The 27236-nt window shown below is 42.7% G+C and overlaps 2 protein-coding genes across 2 annotated transcripts in view; one reads left to right on the forward strand and one right to left on the reverse strand.

Annotated features, from left to right (window-relative positions):
- LOC145394186 (uncharacterized) overlaps nucleotides 1-307 on the reverse strand; it is a 109253-nt gene extending 108946 nt beyond the window's left edge. Inside the window, exon 1 of the mRNA XM_080268171.1 lies at nucleotides 205-307. The gene's annotated coding sequence lies outside the window, so the exon portion shown is untranslated. The remainder of the gene's footprint in view (nucleotides 1-204) is intronic.
- Nucleotides 308-464: 157 nt separating this feature from the next.
- Nucleotides 465-27236, forward strand: part of LOC145394070 (glutamine amidotransferase-like class 1 domain-containing protein 1) — a 326615-nt gene continuing 299843 nt past the window's right edge. The window contains exon 1 of the mRNA XM_080268038.1: nucleotides 465-577. Coding sequence (XP_080124164.1) covers nucleotides 532-577 — 46 coding nt within the window. The 5' untranslated portion in view covers nucleotides 465-531. The remainder of the gene's footprint in view (nucleotides 578-27236) is intronic.

Raw genomic sequence — 27236 nt, forward strand, 5'->3', positions numbered from 1 at the left:
TCTCCAAATCTCGGTAGTTGGCACTTGTGTCCTTGTCGAAGTAGACTAGTTTCAGCCCGGAGTAGACTTGACTGTGTGAATGTGGTTGTGTTCCCTACATGGGAGTGTTGTGTAAGACTAGACATGTGGTCTTACACAACTCCCTCGTTAATACTTCGCGGAACATTGTAACCATCCACCTCCATTACCATTGTAACCATCCACCACTGAATTCATTGGGCCCGCCAAGCATATGTCGATCTGTGTCATGGTAGATAAAGCTTCAGTTTGGCCAAGTTGTATGGTGTGCTCTGTATTGCCTTCTATAGATTACTTTTTTTTTTATTGTGGTAATAATAAAACTACATAGTAATGTAACATATTACAAAGGCTGGAGGGGTGTTAGCGGAGATAAGCTCGATAACACAACCCGATGATAATAAACAATGGCAGGCCGGGGGTAGTTGGTGGGCTGTCAAGTGATTCAGATCTCTACTAATGGGATTGTTGGTAGTTACTGTATGAAGTGCCTGATGCTATTAACAACACGTCATGGCAAAACAAAGCTGCCTAATTGTGCTGTCAACTTCCCATCTAGGTAAAGTGCAGCCGCACTGGATGTTATTAACTTGAATCTTAGCCACTTTGAATTTATTTTTTACAGCATTCATGATATATTAAACATTGTTAATATCCCAGAAGCTAGATTCTTAATCCCGAGAGGGACAGTTAGAACATTCAAGGAGTTAATTCACCGGTCATGATTTTACGAAGTGAAGTGAAGATTCCCACATCAGTTTGTTCACACAGCCACTGGCTAGTTTGTTATTACCAGTCAGTATATCTCGCATTGTATATTATTTTTTGTTTTACTGCAACAAAATAGTATTAATTTTTGGTGAAATGTTAGGTGTATGTAACATTTATTGTAAGCAGCAGAAAGACCTTACCAATTCAATTCATATTCTTCAAGTTTGTTTTCTGTATTTTTCTATTTCCAGGGTGCTAAATGACTTTTTCCTGTTGAAAAATTTCCCGTTTTTATCATCACATTCCTTAAACCGTACCTGCAGTTGTTTGTTTCCAGCGTGATGGTAGAATCTTATTCAAACGTACTCAGAGGTGGATTTCATTTCCTATTTCCCATGAGGAAGTTAGGTTAGGTTAAATTATTAGATACGGTTATGCTAGGTTAGGTTAGGTTTAGTTTAACCAGGGGTCAGTAACCTGTTGAACATAGTGTGTCAGTTTACAATTAATGCCAATTTTTTTAGCTACTACCTTGCTTGCTAGGTATGGTTTTTTACTTGTAGCCAATGAAATACATTGATCGTTATACACAGATGCCTGTCATAAATGTACATCATTATAAGTAAACTGAAATGCTGTACATTATACACATGTGTAATGTACATGTTTTATTGTAGTATTTATCACTTGTCTATCTATCCAGATATTGCCAGACGCCTTAATCCCTTATACAGGGTGGCCACAAACAAATAGCCTCCACGTTACCCTGTCCCCCGCCATTTCACTCCCCTGCTCCCAATTCACACCCCTCTCTTTCATATAGCTCTCCACTCCATCCCTCCATCTCATCCTTGACCTTCTCCTCCCTCTCTCCTCCTCCACCTCACTCACATACACTCTCCCCATCAGTCTCTCACTCCATCCTCTCCACATGGCCAAACTACCTAAGTATGTTTCTCCTAACACTTCCTGTCACATCCACATCCACACCACAACGCTGCTTCACATCCTCATTTGTCAGTCTGTCTGTCCATGTGACTTCACAGGCTCCTCTCAAGTAACTCATTCCCACTGCTGTCACTCTTGGCTTGTGTCCCTCCAACAACGTCCAAGCTTCACTTCCATACGTTAGAGTTTGTATCACAATACTGTCATGTAATAACTTTTTCACTTCTATGCTCACTTCCTTGAAAAATTCACTCGATTCACTATCCACATGCACTGCGGCCTTAGCACCCTCATACATACTCTTCACAGCATTCAGCAACTTCCCATCTACTCCTTATATTCTTAATACTTTCCACAATCCTTGTGTATCCACCCTGTCACATGCTTTCTCCAAATCCATGAAGGCTGCATACAACTTCTTTCCCTTCTCTAGAAACTTTTCCACTAAAGATCTAAGAATGAATATCTGATCTACACAACGTTTTCCCTTCCTAAAGCCTCCCAGTTCTTCTCCAACTAATTCCTCTGTTATTTCCCTGACTCTGTCAATATCCTACCATTTACGTTTCCTATTACACTAAGAAGACAAATGCCCCTATAATTACCACACACTTCTTTTTTCCCTTTCCCTTTGTACAGGGGAATAATTATATCTGACTTCCAATCCTCCGGACTCTACCTTCCTCGCAGCCAATCTGCATGTCTTCCACATCCATTCTACTACTATCTCTCCCCCATGCTTCAGCATTTCACCACACACTCCATCAATTCCTTGGTCTTTCCCCATTTTGACTGTCTTCATTGCTTCCATGACTTCCATCCTACTGACTTCTTCCTGTCTTCTCAGCTCCCTCCTTCTCCCCTTCTCCCAGCCATTCCTCAGCCACTTATACTTGCATTACTTCCATCCTGTATGTTCAACAATTCATTAAAGTGTTCTCTCCATCTGCTCACTTTTTCTCCCTTCTCAACTAGTAATCTACCATTTTTATCTTTCACTCCCCTACTAACTTTGTTGTCACCATGTCTGACTCTCTTTACCTCTTTACAGAACATTTTCTTACATTCCCTCCACTTTACACTCAAATTGCTTCCAAATTCCTCATCCACTCTCTTCTTACTCTCTCTTACTAATCTTTTCACCTCTTTCTTCCTTTCTACATATAACTCTCTCTTCTGTCTCTCAGCTTCTTCCATGCCCTTATTTCTCATCCATTCATTATATGCTTTTTTCTTTTGTGCCACTGCCTGTCTCACCTCTTCATTCCACCATGCTGTTCCTTGCACCCCCTTTCATCTTCTCTTCACCCGACACATCACTTCACATGCTGCACATATTTCTTCTGTGAATATCTTGCACACCCCTTCCACATCCCCCATCTGATCCAGTTCATATTTACCCAATCATTCCTCCACTTCTCTCATATATTTTGTCTTTTCCTCATCCTCTTGTAACTTTTCCACTCTCCTTGCATCTACTCCTTCCTCCTGTCATGCCCTTCATTCTCCATTTTATTTGGACCTTGATTCTGACGACCAGCAGGTGGTGGTCAGAAAGTCTATTCCCCCAACCTCTATATGCTCTTGCATCCATTACACATCTTCATATCCTTTCATCTACACACACATAATCAATCATTGCCTTCCTTTCATTCAGTTCACCATCCACCCTTCTCATCACCCGCCATGTATACCTGTGGATCATTTTGTGCCTGAAGAGGGTATTGGCTATCACCAACCCCCTCCCAGCAAAAATGTCCACTAAAGCACTGCCATTCTCATCTAACTCAGCAGGTACACCCCACTCACCAACTACTTCATCTACTTTCACATTCGCTACTTTGCCATACATATCACCAATCAAAAACACTCTTTCATTCCTTTCAGACTTTTCCATGCATACTTCCACATTTGTCCAGAACTCTTCTCTCACTTGTACCATATATAGAAACTATTTGAGCAGTTATGGTATGATATCATATAGCAAATATTACTAAAAATTGTTAATTGATAAATTTAAATACAGTACTCATCATATTAATGTGATCCCTGCCCTTGCTTCCTTTTTGCCAAAGCTGATATTTCGGATGAATATCTGGATACCTCAAGTTTCACACAACCCTCAGAATGATCCATTGTATGGTTGCTGCAGTGGGATTCCAGTTTCCACCTCACATCTTCATCCCTTTCCCTCCCACCCAGACTAGCTCTACTCAGTCCAGCATTAAGGCAAGAGTGACCAGCTGTAGGACTAGTCGAACAGGGAAGTAATCTCAAGGTGGATGGAAGGCTGATGATATGGAGGGCTGGAGCTCTTGTTTTACTGAGCCCTCAGGACTAGCTTCTGACCATCCTTCTTTAATGAACTCTTTCAGTGTTTCAGTAACACAGAGAGTAGGCCAGCATACTCTCCTATACAATTCCTTCCAACTGTCAACACCAAACTACATGCCATTACACACCGCAGTGTTGAGGTGATAGATAGCGTTAGGAGAAATACACTGAGGTGGTTTGGCCATGTGGAGAAGACAGAGAGCGGGAGGCTAACTGTTACGTGTCAGGTGTCAGGAAACTTATAACATAAGAAGACACTCAGTTCATCACAAAACTTCGACAAATGAACCACTCGGTGTCAAAAGAGTTTAAGAGATATCCGACTTAGCTGAGTTATCCGATACTCAAGCTCAATAAATATGTTTAGTGTTAACCCCCTTATGTATTGGAAGGTTGAATGGACAACCCAGGTAAAGCATAGTGTGCAATATATTTACAGTGAAAAGTACTTAATACTACATAATCAAGAACAAAACTCTTAAATAACCATATGGTAATTATCACAATATATATAATAAAGCTAACAATGATAATTAGGTATATAAAGATAATGGTAATATTTAGCTGTCTGATGTGGAAGCTACTTAGATAGAACAGTACAGACAAGAGTACATCCAGCTAGACTCTGACTTCTAGCAGACCACTGGTTACCACATTCATTAGGCGTTGAAACGTTGTCAGCGCGTTGCACACGTCAGAAGGCATCGCACAATACTGGAATAAGCCATCAGGTGCAATGAAGGCTGATCTCTTCTTTGCTGCTTCAGTAAGACCCATTTGGTAGTAGCCCTTCAGTAAATCCAGGTTGCTTAAGAATTTGCACGGCCAATGGAGTCTGTGATGTTGTCAACTCATGGAAGTGGGAAGGAGTCTGGTACAGTGACTGCATTTACTTTGCAATAGTCTGTGCACATGCATAGGCTCCCATGAGACTTTGGCACCAAGAGACAAGACGATGACCAAATACTCTGGCTTGCCTCAGCCAGACCATATTCAAGAAGAAAGTCTACTTCCTTCAAGATCTTCATTATCTCTGGATTCATCCGGTAGGGTCCTTGCCTTACTGGCTTTGAACTGGACAGCAGTTGGACATCGTGCTGAACCAAGATACACTGCTGAGGGACATCTGTGAAAAGCTGAGGAAAGACTTGAAGGAGATTTGCAATATCCTCAGCCGGCTTCCGTGGTAGATGTTACAATTTATCACAGATATTAGCCAAGACCATAATGTTAGTCAGTTTAACATCCTTCCCAATGTCAACCTTCTCTAATAAATGATCCCTTTCCTCCACCTTATGATTGACAGCTTGAACAGTATGTTTTATGTTATCCCTGGTGTAGTGCCTCTTCAACAAATTGATATGTACTTTCTTTTCACTTTTCCATCTCCCTGGAATTTTGTTTATACAGTCAAGTTGTCTAAGGCACGGCTAACTGGTTCTGGACCACGCCCGTGCCACAGAAAACCATGCCATAGAAATATCTAAACCTATGGGAAAAATGGTACTGTATTTGGTTCTGGACATTCGCCCAAAGTCCCCCTTTTCACTCCACTTTCTCTATTTTTGTCCACTTCACAAACACACACAATCAAGCAATCAGTCAATGCATGTATCACATGTAACAATAGGCACAGAAAGTGGGAGGGTGATCAGCTTTGTGTCTACTTGGGCAATGCCACGCGCTGCAGATTGTGCGAAAAAAAGCTCGGCCAAGTAGACACAGATCAGCTGACCGACCAAAACATTAAAGATGGCGGAGGCTGCCTGGTCAAGTACTGATTGATGAAGTTTATTTGATAAAGTTTGTATGCTTAAGTGTCAACAAAACTCTCATTTAACACATTAATAATCATTCTTATATACGTGATGATGATGTTGGGAGGCATTATACTTCATCTTAACGAAGAGATAGGTGCTTCGTCACTAACCCGTTCATAGCAGTTTTACGAACAAAGCTATAAACTAGTCACAATTCCCAAATAATCTTTAACCCCTACACCGCGGGCATGTTTACCAATGTTTTGCGTGTGCTGCGGGGTTATTTGGGCTCCGACAGACTCTCAAAAAATATTTGCCAAAAATCAGTTATTAGTCCTAGAATATTAAAATTACATATGCTTATGGCACATACCTTCAGCTTTCTCCTGGAATGTTTGTTGAGCCTTCGTCGGTTACCGTAGGACTTGTGGAGACCTCTGAAGTTGGATAATGAAGTCTCCACTTTACACTTCCCGACAACCCGTAATATGATTACCACAGCCAGATATTAACACTATAAACACTACTCTATGATTTTCAAGTAGTTTGGGATCCATACTCCAAAAGAAAACCCACTGTGAAAGCAATGAAAATTACGAGCGCGTCTGACTGTCGCACTTGCGCTAGTTTGCTCTTAGTACTCTGTCATTTATTATTCATAAAACCCCTCACACTTTATATTTCTATTACTATATAACACTTATATATATCTACAGTCTTTATCCATAAGTTTCCTTCAGTAGTATTAGTTTATTGTCACTGTAGGGATTCAATTTCTTTCAGTAAAATACTGTACGTAGCATTCACTTTCTCATCCTGTATACTAGCATTGAGAGTGAATGTCACTTTCACCTTCACTCTCATAACTCATAGTATTCAGACATGCTAGAGTGAAACTTTCACTTTCATTACTCCTAGGGTATATACTCGTATTCTAATAATACTACTCATTTACTTTTCTATTTACGTTCTCTATTTTATTTACGTTATTTACATTTCTATTTTATTTACACTGTGTTATGCACTATCACTTGAAGTAACTTATAAAACTATTTTCCACTGTTCACGTATATTTACATTCATTACTTTCACTTGCTGTTTACACATTATTTACACATTATTTACAATTCCACTCGCACTGTTTTACTCAATAGAACGATCGTAGTCACTCTTTTATCAATTGTCAGCCCTTTACCTCTTTCCACATGAGGTTTAGTAGGGGCTAAAGGTCACAGGGCCCTTTGCATGGGGGTGAAAGGTCCCTGAAGTTAGCAAGAGCGAACAGACGTACCCCCACACTGGAAGATGAGAGTGAACTGATAAGGGTGGGCTGGGATGGAGGCCTACCAAGGCAAATCAGTACTGCCAACGTTTAGCCTCTTGACACAGCTAATTTTAGCACTGAAATGACTGGCAGGAAATCTAGACAATACATTATAATTTAGGTAGTTCAAGGTGAATGTAAATATCACTTAGGCTTCTCTCTTCCCTCCTTATATGTAGTATATTTATTACGAAAATAGATTATACGTCATATTTCAAGGGGAAATGAACAGCGAAAATTAGCGAACGAGTGCACGTGAGGTGTTGTCAGGTGATAATTTGCCAATTCCAGGTGTATGGCACTCTCACTTACCTTATTTCTTTCTTGTATATATTATTTGGTATAAGAATAGGGCATAGGGCTTATTTCAATGGATGAAATCAGTGAAAAATTCCAGGGAAGATTTACTTAGCGTAGCACGGCCAGGCAGGCGAGAGGATAGGGTAATGGAGAGGGGGTAGGGAGGGGAGTCAAGAATGGGGAGAAATGGCTAAATTGTCAACAATGGATGGGAGTACAGATGAGATTAGGAGTGCTGACTAGTGTTGGACATTGGCAGTACTGATAGATGATACAAGCCTCCACTTGGAAGCCCGGGTGAATTCAAAATAACACAGAATCACAAAAGCGACGCCCCGCGGTATGATCCCTTGCTCCCAAGCGTCACGAAAGTGACGCCCCGCGGTTAAGGGGTTAATGTTTCATTACTTAACACAATGACTTTGGTGAAGTTTAACCTCCTCATAAGAGAGAAAAAGTTCGCACTTGGAGCTGAAGTGGACGCCATCTTCTTTGTTTACAAACAGGGGAGCGCACCGACCATCAGCGGAATTAGCCCACGCGTTTCAAACCTTGTCGCGCCTGCGCCATAGGTATTTTATGTGTGTGGTTCGTGTTTGGGGAGTCTGGCACCTTCCTGTGTCATAGAAAACTGTGTCATAGAAGCATACGCCATAGGCGACTTGACTTTATGAGTAAGATCATCTGCTTCTGATTTTCCTTCAAATGGACCAAAAAATTTTGCTTGCAAGGGACTTTTATGAATAGGTAAATAGGCTAGGACCTGATCACCAAATTTAAATTCTCTAAGAACTGCTCTGACATCATACTTTTCTTTCATCTTAATCTATGCTCTAGAGAGATTTTCTCTGGCCAGATCACATACATGCTTTAGTCTTTCTTTAAACTGCTTAACATAAGACATCAAAGTAATAGGACTGTTTTCATCATCCAACCAACTTTCTTTCAATAGTTTTAATGGTCCCCCTAATCTCATGTCCAAATATGAGTTGAAATGGGCTGTATCCCAAGGATTCATGTACAGAATCTCTTACAGCAAATAGTAATAAGTGAACTCCCTCATTCCACATCTGAACTACATTCAGTCCTCGTAAATCCCGGCTATTTGGGTCTGGACCACTGCCGTGATTTACGAATTCCATGATTTATGAATAATAACTCTTATGTGAAAAATTAATTTGGGTCTGGACTTTGGCCAACTCGCCCCCACAGCACCCTACCTACACCTATCTAGGCACCATCAAACACAAACATACAAATTTAAAAATATTCAGTGCATGTATTAAATAGAAATAAGCAATGTTAAGGGATCTCACCTTAATGCTATAATGAAATTGCTTAAGTGAATGGAGTGGGGTGGTGTTGGGAAGAACTTAGAACCTCTCAGCACTCGTTCTTCCCAAACCCTTTCGCCAGCTTTGAAAAATTCTCTCCCTTCTCAACACGAATGAGCTCCAAACGTTAACTGTACAACAATGGTGGCAGCTTCTTGACGCCATATTGCTTAGAGCGCTTCATCAGGGGGTCGGGAGGGGCCATGGCAGGTAGGAGGCGGGGGGAAGTTGCACAAAAAAGGCACGTAGCTCTCATACTCCGCAGCGACGGTCTGTAGTGTGCGGACTGGCGGGACAAGAACAACTCCAACATGGCAGCATTAGTATGCACACTTGCCACCAGGGACGCGCGATAATTGGTTGTTGGGTCGCGATTTTCAGTTTGAATGCCGCGGTTCACAGTTCTCGGAAATGGCCCGCTTGGGTGCCTAGGTCCGTGATTTTCGTGACTTAACAGTGATTTAAGGTAGCCAGCAGTCTGACAGCCACTTAGCCGTGATTTACAAATCCATGCTTTATGAACACGCGATTGACGAGGATTGAGTGTACATTCAAAAGCATATTTGCGTAATATGGACTTTAAGGTTTGGTGGAACCTTTCCAGGGCTTCTTGAGAAGCAGGGTGGTAGGCTGTGGCAAGGCACTGCTGCACTCCCATCTGTTGCATTACCTGCTAGAATAAACCAGATGTAAAATTTGACCCTTGATTGGACTGAATCTCGTTTGGAATGCCATACTGAGTAAAGAACTTTGTGAGAGACTTTATGACCATCTTTGAAGCTACATTTCTCAAGGGTATTGCTTCAGGATATCGAGACGTTGCACACATCAGAGTCAACAGGTATTGATTACCACTTCTGGTTTTGGGTAAAGGGCCTAAACTGTCTATAATTAATTTGCTAAGAGGTTCAGGAAGGACAGGAATGGGATGAAGTGGGGCAAGTGGTATCACATGATTGGACTTTCCCGCTAACTGACACACATGACACGTTTTACAATAATTAGCTACAGATATCCTAATTTTAGGCCAGTAAAATTGCTTTATTATCCTTTGATATGTCTTATTAACCCACGGCGTCCCGTCGACGTGAATTAACGTCCACACGTTTTGTCACTGCCAATCCCGTCGACGTACATAAACACGAATCAATTGCAAGGTCCCTAATTTGCACAATTTTCAATTTTCAATTTTCGTGAGTGATTTTTGGTACTTATACACGGGACACCTTCCTCTACAAGATGCCAGGCAGGGACAATGCCTTACCCAGTATGTCCCCCCCCCCCTGCACGCCATTGTCTCAGCAATTCACCTGTTATCAATGACCTGGCCAGTAAAGCCATGTCATGCCATGGTACGAAATTCAGGGCCAGAGTGATTCCCCAATCGATGACAATGTGGAGGACAAACTATACATAGCATTAGAAGAAGAAACAGTCAAAAATGATGATCAGGTAATGTGGCAAAAATAGGTCAGGTATAGTGATGAGTTAGTGAGTGAAACAATGCATATAATGCCTATTTTACTGTTTGAAAACCAATATACTCTCGTACTACATATAAATTCGTACCAAGTAAATAAATAAATACCGTTTATGAGTGGTGTAAAATAGTTACCCTCCCACAGAACTCGTTTTCTTTGGTGCCAGCCTGTTAGAAATCCCAGTAAGGTAAGAAGGTACTGCTACCTGGATCGAGTATTTTAAACCTCAGGTGAGCGATTTCTCTATGAATTTTCGATGTTTCTCACCAAAAGCGGAGGTTTGAGCCAAAAAAAAAATTTTCCAAAAATGTACGGGATTGGGGGGGAGTCAGTGGTGGAAAAGTGGTCGGGATGGGGCGGGTTAATACCTACGTGACCCCCCATGCAATCGTGAGAAAGCTTTAGAACATCGTCTCTGTAACAAGAGGGAATCAATATTTGGTAAACTTCAGCCCAGGTGGCATCTGCAGGAACATTAATTGAGGGAACATTCTCATTAATACACCAGACTTAATATAGTAACAAATTGAAGTAGTCTTTGTCTTTTCTTCATCTTCAGCTGTGTTAAAGAAATAAGCTAAATCAGGGTCATCATTCTGTTGTTTAATTAAAGTTTCCTTACTTCCAGGGATATTACTTAGACTTTCAGGACCTTTCTTCAACCCCCAATTCAGAAATATTATTCACTTTGTCATCAGAGTCTGGGGATTCACAATCTACATCATCAAAAGATTATGACTTAGGTCAACAAAATCCACGGAATCATCCTTCTGATTAACACCAACCTTGGGAGAGCAGTCTTGTGTCCTAGCAGCAGCACTACGTGTAACAACACAAGAAGGGAACAGTCCTGGATACATCTCTGCTAATTCCAGTGTGTTGCTCACAATTGCTGGAGTAGGGGTGACAACAGGATCTGGCACAACTCTGATTCCTGCAATATCAGTACCCAAGAGAAATGTAATACCTTTAATAGGAAGGGATTCTTTAACCCCAACTGTGACATACTGAGAAAGCAAACCAGTTTTCAGGTACAACCTGCATAATGGTATAGTGACAGTCCCAGCAACAGCCTGAAGCAAGACACACCCACCCGTAAAATAATTCTTTATACACGGAACAGATTCCTTCAAAATTATACTGTGGGAAGCTCCAGTGTCTCACAAAACTTGAACAGGATATGAAATGCTAGACTCATCACTTGCTGAAACTAAACCATCAAATATAAATGGCTGAAAAGAGTTATACTCATTATTTTCATACTGGGCAGCCTTCTCAGCAAAGTCACTACTAACAAAAGTAGGGTCAGGTTTCCCCAGCAGGCCAAATGAGAGTGTAAGCTCTTCTTTGGATTCTTCCTTTTTACTTCTATCATCTTTAGCTTTCAACTTGAGACAGTCATCAACAATATATCCAAGCCCTTTGCAATAGTTACAAATGACGGTATTAAAGAAACTAAAGCTCTTTCTATTGCCACCAGAGGAAGACTGAGAATTAGTATACGAAACAGCCTTACTCTTAACACTGGTCCTACCACTCTGCATGTGCATGTCGTGTACAGTGGGCCAAGCTGATCCACTACTATCCTGGTTTCTGGAATTACAATTTCTATGAGTCGGTGCGTAATTATCTGGACGTCTGGCAGCCTGAGCCAGAGTACAGTATTAGCCTCCTTTTCTTCCAATTACAGTTTAACTTCCCGTGGAACAGATCTCTTAAATTCCTCAACAAGAATTAATCGTTTAAAATCATCAAATATCTTAGTTTTAGTAGAGTTAAGCCATCTTTGAAGCAACCTTTCCTTCTCATAAGCAAATTCTACATAAGAGAGCTTTTCGTCCTTTTTTGCTTTTCGAAACTTTTGCCTATAAGCCTCTGGCACAGGGTCATAACAGTCTACTATTCTCTGCCTTACAAAACTGTAATCTTTACTTTGCTCATTGCTAAGTCAGATAAAAACTGACTGAGCCCTCCCAACCAAAGCCATCTGTACAAGAAGAGTTTTGCATTCCTCAGGCCACTGCAAAACTCAGCACCTTAATCAAATTGGTCCAAGAAATCTTCTGGGTCATTTCATCAAAGTTAGGAACAACTCTAGTGTTTAGTTACATCAAAGGTGCAGTTATAATTGTTAGGCTTATCTGGAAAATCTGAAGGCCTAATTTCATTTCTCTTTCTTATTGCTGCTAACTCATGATCCGTTTGATGTTGGACATCTCTTTGTTTATCACTTTCTTCCAGTTCTGATTTTTTTTTGTATAGTTCAGAGTGGGAAATGTAGCAGTTGAAGGCGTAGTTGGTATGCATGGTGTGCCTGGAAGAAATGAAAATGGGGGAACGAATGATAGCGATGTGTGTTGGGCGAGAGATGGTGATTGGGAATACGCTGTTTGAGAAGAAAGATATTTATAAGTATACATGGGTGAGACAGGAGGGTGGAAGGGTTGTTGATAGAGCTTTGATGGACTATGTGGTTGTGTCTAGGAATGTAATAGGAAGATTGTTGGATGTAAGAGTTCTGAGAGGGGAGGGTGGAGGTATGTCTGACCACTACCTGGTGGAGGGAAAGTTAAGAGTTGGTAAGAGATGGGTGAGAGCTAGGAGGGTTAGGTGTGGCAGGGAGGTTTTGAAAGTGAGTGAGTTGGATAAAAGAGAGAAAAAGATAGAGTAGCAGGAGAAATTGAAAGATGAGTGGAACGCAGTGAAAGATCAGGAAAATGGCAGCGTGGAGGAGGAATGGCAGTTGTTTAAGAGTGCTGTGGTGGGGCATGCAGAAGAGGTGTGTGGTGTGAGACGTGTGGGTGGTGTTGTAAGAAAAGGAAGTGACTGGTGGTGCGAGGAAGTAAGTATGGCTGTGGCTGAGAAGAGACGTGCATATGAAGTGTGGCTGCAGAGGAAGGATGAGATGTCATATGAAAGGTATAAGGAAAAGAGGAATAGAGCGAGAAGGGCTGTGCGTGATGCTAAAGTGGCAGCAGATGAGAGGTGGGGTAGGCGGCTGACAGTGAATTTTCAACAGAATAAGAAAATGTTTTAGAAGGAGGTGAAAAGGGTGCGAAAGGGAGAGTCTGGGAAGGAAGAACGAGTAAAAGCAGAGGATGGAAGGATGTTAATTGAGATGGATGCAGTAAGGAAGATATGGGCAGAGTATTTTGAAAGATTGTTAAATGTAGAGGAGGAAAGAGTGGCTGAGATTGTGGCGGATGGAAGGGTGCAAGGAATAAATGTGTTGGGAGAGTTGAATGATTCTTTGATCACGAAGGAGGATGTGGAGAAGGCAGTAAAGGAGATGAAAACAGGGAAAGCTGCAGGTATGGATGGGTGTGCTGTGGAATGCCTGAAGGGTGGTGGAGTGACTATTGTTGACTGGTTAGTAAGATTGTTGAATGTGTGCTTTGAGAAAGGTATGGTGCCAATTGACTGGGCAAGTGCTTGTTTGGTCCCGTTGTATAAAGGCAAGGGTGATAAGTATGAATGTACTAGCTTTAGGGGTATAAGTCTGTTGAGTGTTGTAGGTAAGGTGTATGGTAGAGTGTTAATTATGAGAGTTAGAGAGGGTACAGAGGGAGTGATTGGTGATGAGCAGTGTGGCTTTAGGAGAGGGAGGGGATGTGTTGATCAGGTGTTTGCTGTGAGACAAGTGTGTGAAAAGTATTTAGCGAAAGGCAAGGATGTGTTTTGGGCATTTATGGATTTAGAGAAAGCGTATGATAGAATTGATAGGGAGGCTTTGTGGACTGTTTTAAGATTGTATGGTCTTGATGGTAGGTTACTAAAAGGGGTGAAAAGTTTTTATGTAAATAGTAGAGCGTGTGTAAGAGTGGGAAATGCTGTGAGTGATTGGTTTCCCGTGAGAGTGGGGCTGCAACAGGGATGTGTGATGTCGCCTTGGTTGTTTAATATTTACATGGATGGTGTTGTAAGGGAGGTGAATGCAAGAGTTTTAGGTGGAGGTTGAGTCTGGTGAATGTTGATGGTGGAGAGTGGAATCTGAAGCAGCTGCTGTTTGCAGATGATACTGCACTGGTGACTGATTCACAGGAGAGATTGAGACAGTTGGTAGAGGAGTTTGGAAGGGTGTGTGAAAGGAGGAAATTGAAAGTAAATGAGAATAAGAGTAAAGTGATGAAGTGTACGAGGTTGATAGATGGTAGGGGGATGAATATAGTTTTGAATGGTGAGTTGCTTGAGGAGGTAGATTGTTTTAAATATCTAGGGTCACATGTTGCTGTGGATGGAAGAATAGATGCAGAAGTGAAGTTTAGAATAAATGAAGTAGGAAAGGTGCTGGGAGGAATGAAAAAAGTGTTTAGATGTCGTTCGCTTAGAATGGATGTAAAGAGAAGGCTGTATGAGGGTGTTGTGGTACCGACTGCGTTATATGGGGCTGAAACATGGAATATGGGTGTAGCAGAGAGGAAAAGTTTGAATGTAATGGAGATGAGGTGTCTGAGGAGTATGTGTGGAGTGACGCGTATGGATCAGGTGCGAAATGATGAAGTGCGAAGGAGAACTGGAGTTGTTCGGGAGATGGCTGGTAGAGTTGAGCAGAGGGTGTTGCGATGGTTTGGGCATATGGAGAGAATGGATAATGAGCGATTGGTGAAAAAGATAACTAGATCTGATGTGAGAGGTGTAAGGCTGAGAGGAAGACCACGAATAGGATGGATGGACAGTGTGAAGAGAGCACTGGATGCGAGAGGGATGTCTGTTTAGCAAGGAAAAGTGGCTGTGCGTGACAGAAATAAATGGAGAGAAATTGTGAATGAATAAGTGATGACGCAGCCCTGAGGGGATATTCTCCTGCATTTGGTCTGATCAGCTAGTCAGGTCAGGTGCAGGTAAGGGGATGGGTCTGTTATGATGTGGCAGGGGTAAACCAGTTCTGCTGTCGGGCCTTGCTGCGGATGTCACTGATTGCATTGCGCAGTTGACCCTTGTGCGGTGTGGTGCGGTGAGGATCTGTCCGTTCTCCCCTTTGGGGCTAAGATGCGAATGAATGTGTTTGAATGGATGAGTAAATGGGGAGTGTGTCGTCCTGTCTCGGCTACCTCCCTTTCTTTGGGGGAAGCAGCCTAGGTATATAGACAGACAGATAGATAGTTAATTCAGTCGGACAGTCTCTGGCCGCAAAGCTCAAGTGCAGTGCAAGGTAAAACTCCCTTTTCAAGTAAATCATTGATAACAACATACTGAATATCATCCTTCTTAACATTTCGGGATCTCAGAAAGTCTGTTGATGGACTGTCCACAAACTCTTCAATATCAAAATTATCCACTGCTTATGTAAACCAAACGACACAAATGAAAACGATCCTGGACAGGCCCCCAATTACGTTACATGTACATAAAAAGACACTCAGTTCATCATAAAACTTATACAAATGAACCACTCAGTGTCAGAAGAGTTTAAGAGATATCCGACTTAGCTGAATTATCCGATACTCACGCTCAATAAATATGTTTAGTGTTAAACCCCTTATGTATAGGAAAGATGAATGGACAACCCAGGTAAAGCATAATGTGCAGTGTATATACAGAGAAAAATACAATACTACATATTTAAGAACAAAAGTCTTAAGTAAACCATATGGTAATTATCATAATACTGTATATATAATAAAGGTAATAGTGATAATTAGGTACAGTATATAATGATAATACTGCACTCACCGCAAATTGACTTAAGACCTCACACAGAATTGCAATAGGAGAGTTGTATGTCTTAGCTTTGTGTTTCCAACTCAACCAAGTGAATTTTTTGGGCCAGAAGTAACTGGCAACTCCTCTGGTGTTGGCAGGAGGTGGTGAAACACTCAGCACGTCAGTGCATGCCCAGAAGCGTGAGTGGGAGTATATGTTCCCATCGCTCCGAGCTTGCACCTCCCTCTTTTTTTGTATGCATTACTGTTTGCCCTGTTATTTTCCTAGAGTCAAGTTGCCATGCTTGGAAAGTATGGCTTAAGGGATGAGAGGGTCCGTATCATTGCATGGACTATGGATAATGTCCCTATCAACATGATTTGTGAATGTACTGAACGCGCAAAGTCGACTGTCATGAAGATCTTGCTGCAGTACACGGCCTGCCACCTGATGTTGTACCAGAGCACAAGCATGGCGGTGGAAAGAAGAGGATGACATCCAGAGGTACAGATACACTTCTGAAGAGGGAAGTAATCAAGAATCCTCGATTGATAGCAGCAGAATTGAAGAGAATGCATCCCCATCTGTTACAAGACGTTTCAATTCGAACTATCCAACGCCACTTGCGGAAAGAGCTGGGTTTGCCAAGCCACAGTGCAGCCAAGAAACCACTTCTCACTGACCGCATGAAGAAGCAGCGCATTCATTTTGCCAAGAAGTATGCACACTGGACATCAGATGAGTAGAAAAAAGTTATGGTTTCCGATGAAAGCGCATTTCAAGTGTTCCAGGTGCGTTCTGCTAAGGTTTGTCGCCCTGTCTCCCGTAGTCGATATGACCCTGCTTACCCGGTGCTGACTGTTAAGCAACCACAATCAGTAATGGTATGGGGGTGTTTTTCAGATGAAATGGGAAGGGGAGGCCTCTACTTTCTTCTTAAGAACTTGATGATGAATGGTGGCCGGTACATTCAAGTTCTGAAAGATCATTTGTTAAACTTTTTTGCTATTCATGGGTGCGACTTTTTCATGCACGATTCAGCTCCATGTCACAAGTCAAGAAAGGTGACAAAATGGTTTCACGATAATCAGATTGAGGTCCTCGACTGGCCTGGCAACAGTCCAGATCTAAATCCAATAGAAAACTGCTGGGTAGGGATGAAGAAAATCATGGCAGAGAAGAAGACACCCAATCTGGACAACCTCAAGACTGAACTGACAAATATTTGGTGCAAAGAAATGTCCTTAACCCGTTAACTGTGCATGGTGGTTTTTTGCAGGTGTCTGTGGTGCGCAGACATGAGTAAAAATGAAATTTCCCAAAGGCCAAATTTTGTCTTAGGAATTGAGAGAACACATGCCAAAGTATATAGTAACAAAATATTAGCTCATATTTGCCTTGGTAAAGCCATGGATGAACATCGAAGTACAGTAATCACTCTAATATCCGGACGCCCAATAACCGAACATCCCCACTAACCGAACCTTATCGTCCTGGGATCAAACATTCCCAAAATGGTCCGAAAATCCAAAAAAATTGGAAAAATAAATCGTTTTTTTGCCGTCCGTAATTTGAACTTGCCGCGCGCGCCGCGTGAGAGCATTGTTTTGGTTCGTCATTCCTCCGACGTCCGATAGAGTGCCGCTGCATCCTCCCCACTTCCCGCCTGTCTCTCACCGCGACAAGACCTGCGCTGTTCGCCACGGCTGCCCACGTGCTCGCTTTTGTGGTGGTGCCGTACTTGCTGCAAGGCCTCCTGCTGCTCTCTGCCATACTCTTAGTGTGTGTGATGATGGCCCCGCCTCCTGAGAAAAGGAAGAGAGTGGTGTTGACTCTGGAGAAGAAACGGGAGATATTGGAGAAGGTTGATGCGGGTTGGTCTTCCTCTCGCATTCTCCGCGAGTTCAACCTGGCCCGGTCGACTTTGTTCGATATCAAGCGTTCCCGAGACAAGCTCATGCAGTACACGGCTGACTTCTCGTCGAGAAGCAAACGCAACGTGGAGAGGAAGGTTATGTTTACCCCCAAGTATGCAGAGATCGACCGCTCCACGTTGATTTGGTATCGACAGCAACGTGCAGCTGGTGTGATGGTACGTGGAACGGAGCTGAAGGCTGCTGCTGAGAAGTTTGCAAGGCTTCACGACGCCCTTGACTTCAAGGCATCCGAGGGTTGGCTCTTCACGTTCAAGTTACGACATGGCCTTACTAACCGTAAAGCACATGGCGAAGCACTGGACGCTAACGAGGATGGAGTGGACAAGTTTCAGCACAAGGTGAAAGGCTTGATCGACAGGGATGGCCTCACGCTCGGTCAAGTCTATAACGCTAACGAGGATGGAGTGGACAAGTTTCAGCACAAGGTGAAAGGCTTGATCGACAGGGATGGCCTCACGCTCGGTCAAGTCTATAACGCTGACGAAACTGGCCTATTCTATCGCTCGGTGCCAACGAACACACTCGCCGATGAGACGGAGAAGCGTGTACCTGGCCGCAAGCTTTCTAAGGAACGGATATCTGCTTTGTGTTGTGCCAATGCTAACGGCATGCACCGGATTAAGCCCGTTATTGTTGGCCGTGCAAAGCAGCCTCAGTGCCTTTGTGGGGTGATGGATGTCCTTCCTGTCGTATGGTACCATTCTTTGAAAGCATGGTTCACAGCTGTGATTTTCAAAGACTGGTTTCACCATCACTTCGTCAAGGAGGTCATACATTGCCAGACGAAGACACTGGGAATTCCTCGCGACCAGGTAAAGGCTCTCCTTCTCCTCGACAATGCACCTGCCCACCCATGCGACAAGGACTTGGTTGCTGAGAATGGCCGTATTAGGTGCATGTTTCTGCCACCTAATACGACTGCTCTCATTCAACCAATGGACCAAGGAGTGATCGTGGCAACAAAGCGCCTGTACCGTCGGAAGTTCCTGGACGAGGTGATGGTGGTTCTCGAGGACGAGGACGAGCGCAGGGAAGGACGTGACACTCGAGGCAAGCGGACTTTGGAAAACCTTCGCCGCTACAACATCAAGTCTGCGCTGTACAACTGGGCTAGTGCATGGAAGGAAGTCCCTGTGAAAACTCTTGAAAATGGTTGGTCTCGTCTGCTTCTCGGAACAGATGTGGAGTACGATTTCCTAGGGTTTGACATGGATGACTTCCATGCACGGCTACGTACGCACGGCGACGATGTTGATGTGGACGATGTTCGTGAGTGGTTGGACGACGACGAGGGCGATCCTGGGTATCAGACGTTGTCTGATATCGAGATCGCGTCTTCGGTCGCTCGTGTCAGTCCTGAACTTGAAGATTCCGACGACGAAGGCGATGATGATGCAGACTCCGCCCAGCAGGACACTACTCCAGCCATCCCCAAGCTGAGCGCACTCCGGGAACATCTAGAGTTCGTCCTAGACTACCTGGAACACCCGGACTGCGACAGGGAGATGGGGCCCTTGGGACTCGTGGAGGAAGTGCGTGCTTTCTGGCAGCGCATCATCAATCGCCAGAATCGTCAGTCCTTGCGTCAGTCAACGATTGACAGTTTTTTCAGGCCCGTGACCCCCGCTGTGCCAAGCCCTGGTTCCACTCTGTTGCCTCCCCAAGACAGGCCCTCATGCTCCGAGCCACAGCCCAGCACATCAGCTACAGTGGAGTCACCGCTCGACGTGAGTTTGCGGCTGTCTTCAGAGTCTTCTGTAGTCGGTACGCCATCACCACTACCCACCGATGCACCCCTTGGACGCCTGCCAGTGATACTCTCGGGCTCTGACAGTGAATAAACAGCAAGAACTTCTCCACTAGACCACACGGGAATTTTGAGTGTTGTGCAGTGAAAAAAACGGTGTGTTGTGTTAAGGTTTTCAAGTTGGGAGAAAAGACTAAGTAGAAAGGAATTTAACGTAACTAACCTTCTTTGTTTTGGCTTTGGAAACTTAAAAAAACTTGGGAAAAGTTAATGTGCAACACTTAAATTTAATGGAACATTATTTGGACTAAAGTGAACACTGTGAAAAGAACGGACTTCTGTGTGTTAGTGACTAAGTTCAGTGCAAGACTTCAGGAAGAGTGTAGTGCAAGTGCTTCAGGAAATCGTTCTTACTGTCAGAGTCCGAGAGGAGGCGGTTATTCATCGAGGTGGCCAGGGCCTTGCTGTAAGTAGCCAAAATGTTTCATGTTGGACTATTTTCCATACTATATTTACCAGAATGTTTCATATTGTATTTTTTCCCATACTATACTTACCAGAAAGTGTCATACTGTACTTCTTTCCATACTAAACTTACCTCATGCATGTGCAGTAGGAATGTGTTTTTCAGAGTTCGGTTAGGTTCGGTTAGGTTAGGTTCGGTTAGAGTCCATAAGTACCAGAATGTTTATTAATGTATGAACATACTTCTAAACCCACATTTTATGTTTCTATTGCATTTATTTCAGTCATTTATGTGCCTTATTGGTGTGATTTGGGTGTTAAATAGGTGCTATGCATGTCCGGAGGGAGTTGTATAGGTGTTTCTCTGTGTTAGGGTCCGTAAGTACAAGTCCATAAGCTGGGGCCCAATATCCGGACAAAACCAATATCCGAACCTACCAATGGCTCTATTGATCCGGATATTGGAGGGGTTACTGTATCTGATTCCCTATTGGAATGTATGGTTTTAGTTTTCTTTTTCTTTTTTGGTTTCGGTTTTGAAGGTTCAGACATGCTTGCATGGGTCGGCCTTGGTCACCGTGGCACTATATTCGAAATTCACCTGGCAGCCAGGGCTGTATTGAGCAGTCGGACTCGGAACAGCCCAAGCTGTATAGAGCAGTTAATGGGTTAAAGATCTAAGTGATTCCATGCCAAAACGCATCCAACTGGTCCTGAAAAACAAGGGAAACATGATTTCATATTAATGAATGGCATTTCATGAACAAATATTGTGATATGCTGTGACTTCTATGTTTTTTAATACCTTGTGGAGGGGGGGTCCTAAGTCAATTTGTGGTAGCTGTAATACTTAGCTGTCTGATGTGGAAGCTACGTAGACAGAAGAGTACAGACAAGGCAAATACTTAAATGTAATCCAGTGAACAGACACTTAATACTTAAGGCTGCCACACCTTCACAATCTCAACCCCACGCACTGACTGCTAGCCAAGCTAACAGCAAGGTCAGAGGTAAATTAGCTTCGAGGAATCACCAGTTCAATTCCCCAGACAGCACCCAGGCAAAGTACTCTTCATATTAGTTCATTCAGTCCTAGGCTAATAACTAATGAATTGAACAGAATAAATCTAAAGCAAACCTTGTCCGTTCTTCTTCATAATACTAATGAAGAGAGTGTATGTGAGTGAGGTGAAAAGGGGGGAGAGGAAGGGGGAGGCCAAGGATGAGGTGGAAGGATGGAATGGAAAGCAAGATCAAAACTACTTAACAACCCTAATGACAATAGAATATTCTGGTCAACTTTTAATCCATCCATCCATCCTTCATCTAATCCTACATTGCCCCATGAGGAACGTAGGAGCCCGGGGCTAGAAAAGTTGGTCCTGCCATTTAAAATGAAAGTGACCAGCCTCACTCATCCCTGAGTGGCATTACATGAGCAATAAACCCCAACCAACCCTTGGATATAAACCTTCACCGGCTCAATCCGATTGGAGCACCTTTATTACCCACTAAACCACCAGGTGCCAAAATTTGGTTATATGGTTATCACCCAGCATAGTAAATGGTTTCCAGGTGTACAGGAAACCATTTGGCTTGTCACTGAGTGTAGAGTCACCCACAGGCAGAAGGAAGACGAAAGAATGAAGGAAAGAAAGACAGAAGAGGGAGTGTAAAGTCACCCGCAGGCAGAAGTAAGAGGAAAGAATGAAGGAAAGAAAAACAGAAGAGGATGGATGGAAAGAAGGATGGAAGAGAGGAAAGGGCAGACACCCGAGAGCTGCATTACATCAAGTGAGTGGATGGTGAGTGCCCCCACCTACCACATAACTCTTCATTTCATTCAATAATAACTTTAACAAGTCATCATCCATTCCCCCACTAAAATCTTCAGATGATAACATTACAAATGACCCACGTGCAAAAGCAGATATTTTTGCCAGTACATTTGCCAGAAATTCTACCATGGACGATGCCAGCCAGAACATCTCATTACTAGAACTTGACTCTCCCAAAATTGTTCCACTTAAAATACAGACAAGATATGTAAAATCCATCCTAGATAATTTACCCACCAACAAAGCTCCAAGCCCAGATGGAATTCTGCCAACTGTTTTGAAAAAGTGTTCCCCTGAACTTGCCTCTGTTCTAGCAAATTATTCAGACAATGCATATGTACTTCTTCATTCCCAAATTCATGGAAAGAAGCCAATATCCACCCAATTCCAAAGAAAGGAAGTTCCTCTGACCCCCCTGATTACAGACCAATAGCAGTCACATGTTTTCTTAGTAAGGTATTTGAAACTTTAATTAATAAGCACATTGTTAAACATCTTGAATCCAACAACTTAATTAGCGAGACAATATGGTTTTCGCCACGAAAGATCCACCATTGACATACTCAATCTCCTAACTCATACCATCCATCAATCAATTGACCTACATGGAGAAACTCATGCAGTAGCCCTTGATATTTCTAAAGCTTCCGACAGAGTGTGGCACTGTTCCCTGCTGTCCGAACTCCCTTGCTATGGACTAACGTCTTTTGTTCCTTTGATCTCCTCGTATCTCAGTGACAGGAAAATAAAAGTAGAAGTAGATGATGTATATTCCAATTTCCACTCAGTTAACGCCGGCGTGCCGCAGGGATCAGTTCTGGCACCAACCCTGTTCCTGGTTCATATTAATGATCTCTTATTTGTCACCCGCAATCCCATCCACTCATATGCAGATGGCTCGACACTACATAGTTCATTCACACTCAGACACTCATTTACAAAGTCTAATATCTCTACCTCTCAACTCAGTACAGCCATCTCCATAAATCAAGACCTACCCACGATCAGTGAATGGGAACAGTTTACTAATAGACAGATATTGCCAGATTCGTATATTACCTTCAGTGCTACTAACATTCCCATCTCCAAAAGTATTGAAATTCTCGGGGTCTCACTTAGCAATGCCCTCAGCTGGACCTCTCATGTTAGATCACTTGCTAAGACCACCTCAAAGAAACTTGGATTAATGTACAGAGTCCGTAACTTCTTCACTGATGAGCAGTTAGCTGTAATTTATAAGAGTCATGTGTGCTCTCAGCTTGAATATTGCTCACCCTTGTGGAATGGATGTGGAGAGGTTGCATTAAAACAACTAGACAAAATTCGGAACAAGGCTGTTAGAATTATTAATAACCCTGCCATTACAAATAAACAACCTCCCCTACAAGTAAGAAGGAATGTTGCCTCCCTTGCATTATTTTACAGATATTTTTATGGCGAATGCTCAGACGAAGTTGCGTCCATGGTGCCACCTCTCCATGCCTTCCTTCGTGCTACACAGGCATCTGGTAGTACTCATGGCTGGAATGTCACTCAGCCATATTGCAGAACTTCTGTCTATCAGAATTCTTTCATTCCCCGTACTGCATCTCTTTGGAACTTGCTTCCTCAGAGTTGTTTCCCTCCAAACTTCAACCTACAGCTGTTCAAATCTAACTGTTGCAGATATTTTATGACCAGAGGACACCAGGAATCTGGTGTATGGATTATTATTATTTTTTTTTTATTCATTTTTTTTTTCCTTCCTCTGTTCTATTAAAAAAAAAAGGGGGGGGGGGGAAGTGAAATGGTGGGGAACAGCAACAAGGAGGCGATTTGTTTGTGGCCATCCCTTACGGGATTGAGGCGTCTGGCAATAGATAGATAGATAGGGAAACAGGAGCTGCTCTACACCCAACCTCGGAATCCCCGAGAGGGGGACCATGAAAGCCCCCACCATCTCCCCCACTCCAGTAGAGATGCTTGGAACCACTGACTCACTTATTCCTCATTTCTGCAACATTTGAAGCTGTTCCTCCAATTTTCTCTCTGTTGAACACCACTTGCCATCCTCTAAATCTCATTTTTCTTTCTTACAGAGACTCAGCTGTCCGAGGCAACTGATAGAAAACCTTCTCTGTATCCTCCTACTTTCTCTATACTCACTTCAAAGCCAAAGGTGGCTGTTGTGAATAAGTATGCAACAACAAATCTTGCTCTCATGTTCCTGAATTTGAACATTCTAAACTCTTTACTCTCTGGCATCGACTATCCTGTCTTTCACTGACTAAATTTATCTGTGTTCTTTACTTATGCCCTAATTCTACAAGGAAAAATTCTTCGACCATCTTCTGAGGTGGTACACATCTTATCTATTTCCCCTTTTTCTCATTCTAGGTGATTTAAATGTTCACCAGCAGCTTTGACTCTTCTCTCCTTTCTCTGATCCACCGGGTGAACAAGCTTATATCTTTTCTATCCTCAGTGACTTAGAGCAGATTGTACAGCACTGTACCCATATTCATCACTGCCTTGGAAAGAGTTTCAAAATACTTGACCATTTCCTTACAACTAAGCCTTCTGGTTACATTGTTAATCTTTCCTCTCCTTTGGGCTCCTCTGATCACAACCTTATCACCTTGACTTGTCCTATCCCTCCAGTTAGTCCTGTGGACCCTCCCTAGAAGCAGCAGCTTTGGCACTTTGGAGCTGCTGATTGGGAGGCCCTCAGACAACACTTTGATTTTCACTGAAATGATTATTGCCTTCAAGGCCGGGAGCCATCTGAGTGTGCCTCATGCATTACTGAGGTTATTCTCATGGACATGGAACATACATTCCTTTACAGCTTTACTTCATCATCCTTCCCTCTTCTTTTCCACTTTGAGGGCTCTGTAGTTGTTTCTTCAGGTGATAAAGCAGAACTCTTAACTCAGACTTTCTCCTCCAATTCCACCTTAAATCATTCAGGTGCTGTTCCTTCATTACTTCTCCCCTCTGATGTCCTCATGGCTGACATTAAAATTTCTTCAGTTGACGGGCTTCAGTACCAACAAGGCATATGGGCCTGATGGGGTCCCTCCTGTTGTCCTCAAGAACTGTGCTTTTGTGCTTACACCCTCCCTAGATAAACTCCTTTTGCAGTTGCCTGTCAACTTGTACCTTTCCTTCTTGCTGGAAGTTTGCTCTCATACAGCCTGTCCCAAAGACGGGTGACCATTCCCAGCCCTCTAACTATCACCCAATTCCCAGCGTCACTAACTCAAGAGTTTCCAGTGATCGCCAGCAAGTTCAATATGGAAGTGGGGCTACCCCTGCAGAAACCAGAAGTCGCATATTTTCTAACATCTCTCCCATGACAGTTATTTATACACTGTATGTAAGCTCTTCATGTTATTATTCTTCAGTAGTTTTACTAATTTCCAAGATATGCTTTAATGTGATCAGTGCAGTAATAGTGTTACCAGAATCCATGAAACACATCAGCTATGACAGCATTCATCACACACATCCAAGTCTCTAACTCCACGTTTGGTTTGAAGCCCATACAATTTAGTTTTCTAAAAGAACAATGCTCCATCTGAAAAATGCTGAAGAAAATCTGCAAAGTTTTTCTTATGAAAATTGTACGTTGTTTAAAGCCGAAATCGTGTGGAGATACCTCTTGCGATAGAAAGAGAACATAAGGCCCTCATTTTCTTTAATTCATTTTATGGTATACGAAGTCAGTTTGTAACAGCTGAGTTTGTGATTTTAAAAGTAACATAAAGGTTCACTTATAAATGATCAAAATATATTACAAAAAGAGCCAAAGAAAGCCAAGTTACAAGAAAAAGCCAACCAGCTATTTCTGGTTAACAGCCACTTCAAAAAAGGCCTAAGGTGAAGAATTTCATTGAAAAAAAGCCAACCTGGCAACCCTGGTTCAACGGGGCAGATGACACACAAAGGGTTTTTGTTTTTGGTTGAAACAAATGGTCCTGAGCCGTGTCAAGCTAATATTTCGTATCGAAGAATTGTTACATATTTCTTGTAAGCCTGATTATTTTTGTGATGCTGAACAAATTCATGAAATGGATGAGAAGTAATGCATTACGATATTTTAGGAAGGAAAAAATACAGTAATATATTTCCCAATACTGAGAGGGTAGACTCAGACCATCAGTTTTTGTTTCTGCAGTATTTGACTATATTACAGCCTCTCTTCCTTATAGCAGTGAGTAAAAATGTTATAATTTCTCCCTTTCTTGTAGTGACAAAGAGGGCGGATAAAATGAATGGGGTCTAGTTGACCGACTTTGATGTCGAAAATTAAATAGTCTGGTGAAGAGTGGCAGTTTTTCCTTGGTTAGTGACATCAGGAATTGCTTTATCATCCTGTATACTGAAAGTGTTTGAGTCTGCTCTTAACAAAAATATTTGAAGCACCTTTCTTATCATCATCATCTTTCCCGTCATCAGTATAGGTTCTGCCGGGGATGCTCCACTGGTGATCTCACCATCCTATCAAGACTACTGGTCATCCCCCTTTCAGGACTTTGGAAAAAACTTTGCCATTGCACTTGAAATCTCAAAGGCTTTCGATTGAGTCTGTCACAATTCTTTAATTCCCAAACTGTTCTCTTATGGAGTCTATCCTTCTGTCTGTGCCTTCATCTGTAGCATCCTTTTTGGTCATTCTATAGCTGCTGTTGTAGACGGTCATCGTTCTTCTCTGCTATCAGTAGTGGTGTTCCTCAGGGATCTCTCCTGTTACCAACTCTTCCTTCTATTCACCAATGACCTTCAACCCTATTCACCCATATGCTGATGACTCTACCCTTCTTTCCGTCTGCTTCCCTTAGCATCCATCTCAGCAGTTACTTCAGCAAGCAGGGGGTAAGGCTATGGCACACTTAATGTTTGACTTGGCTAATATCTCTAATTGGGGTAAAAGTAATCTTGTATTTAACCCCTAGGGTACGCAAATCAGTCGACCGAACCAGCGTGAAAATGTGTATGTGGAGCCAATTTTTTGACTTTTGCAGGAGTAAAAAATGTTATACCCAAGTGTTAGAGGTTGAATTTACACACCTTATGCCAAAACCAGAGCATTTTAGACCTACTGGTTCATGAGCTATAGCCCGTCAAAGTTGAAAAAAGTTACCCTTCCAGGCGGTGCGACTTCCGTTTTCTGTGTGCTCCCACCCCATTCCTCCCTCATTCCTTCCCTCCCATGACCTTTTTCACCCACTCCTATCACTCCGTCCTCTCTTCCTCCCCTCCCCCCCTTCAGAATTTTCCAGCACCAATTTTTTTTTTTTTTTTCCTAACAATAGCATGCAAAATAATTGTCAGTGTTCCTCACTCCCAACCCCCTTCCCCCCAACACGTCTCCCCTCCCCACCTTCCTTCCCCCCATCTCCTTCCCTCATAGC

This window comes from Coenobita brevimanus, chromosome 26 (genome assembly GCF_032717465.1).
Source record: "Coenobita brevimanus isolate Jiangsu-jjx chromosome 26, ASM3271746v2, whole genome shotgun sequence".
In the NCBI taxonomy this organism is placed as follows: domain Eukaryota; kingdom Metazoa; phylum Arthropoda; class Malacostraca; order Decapoda; family Coenobitidae; genus Coenobita; species Coenobita brevimanus.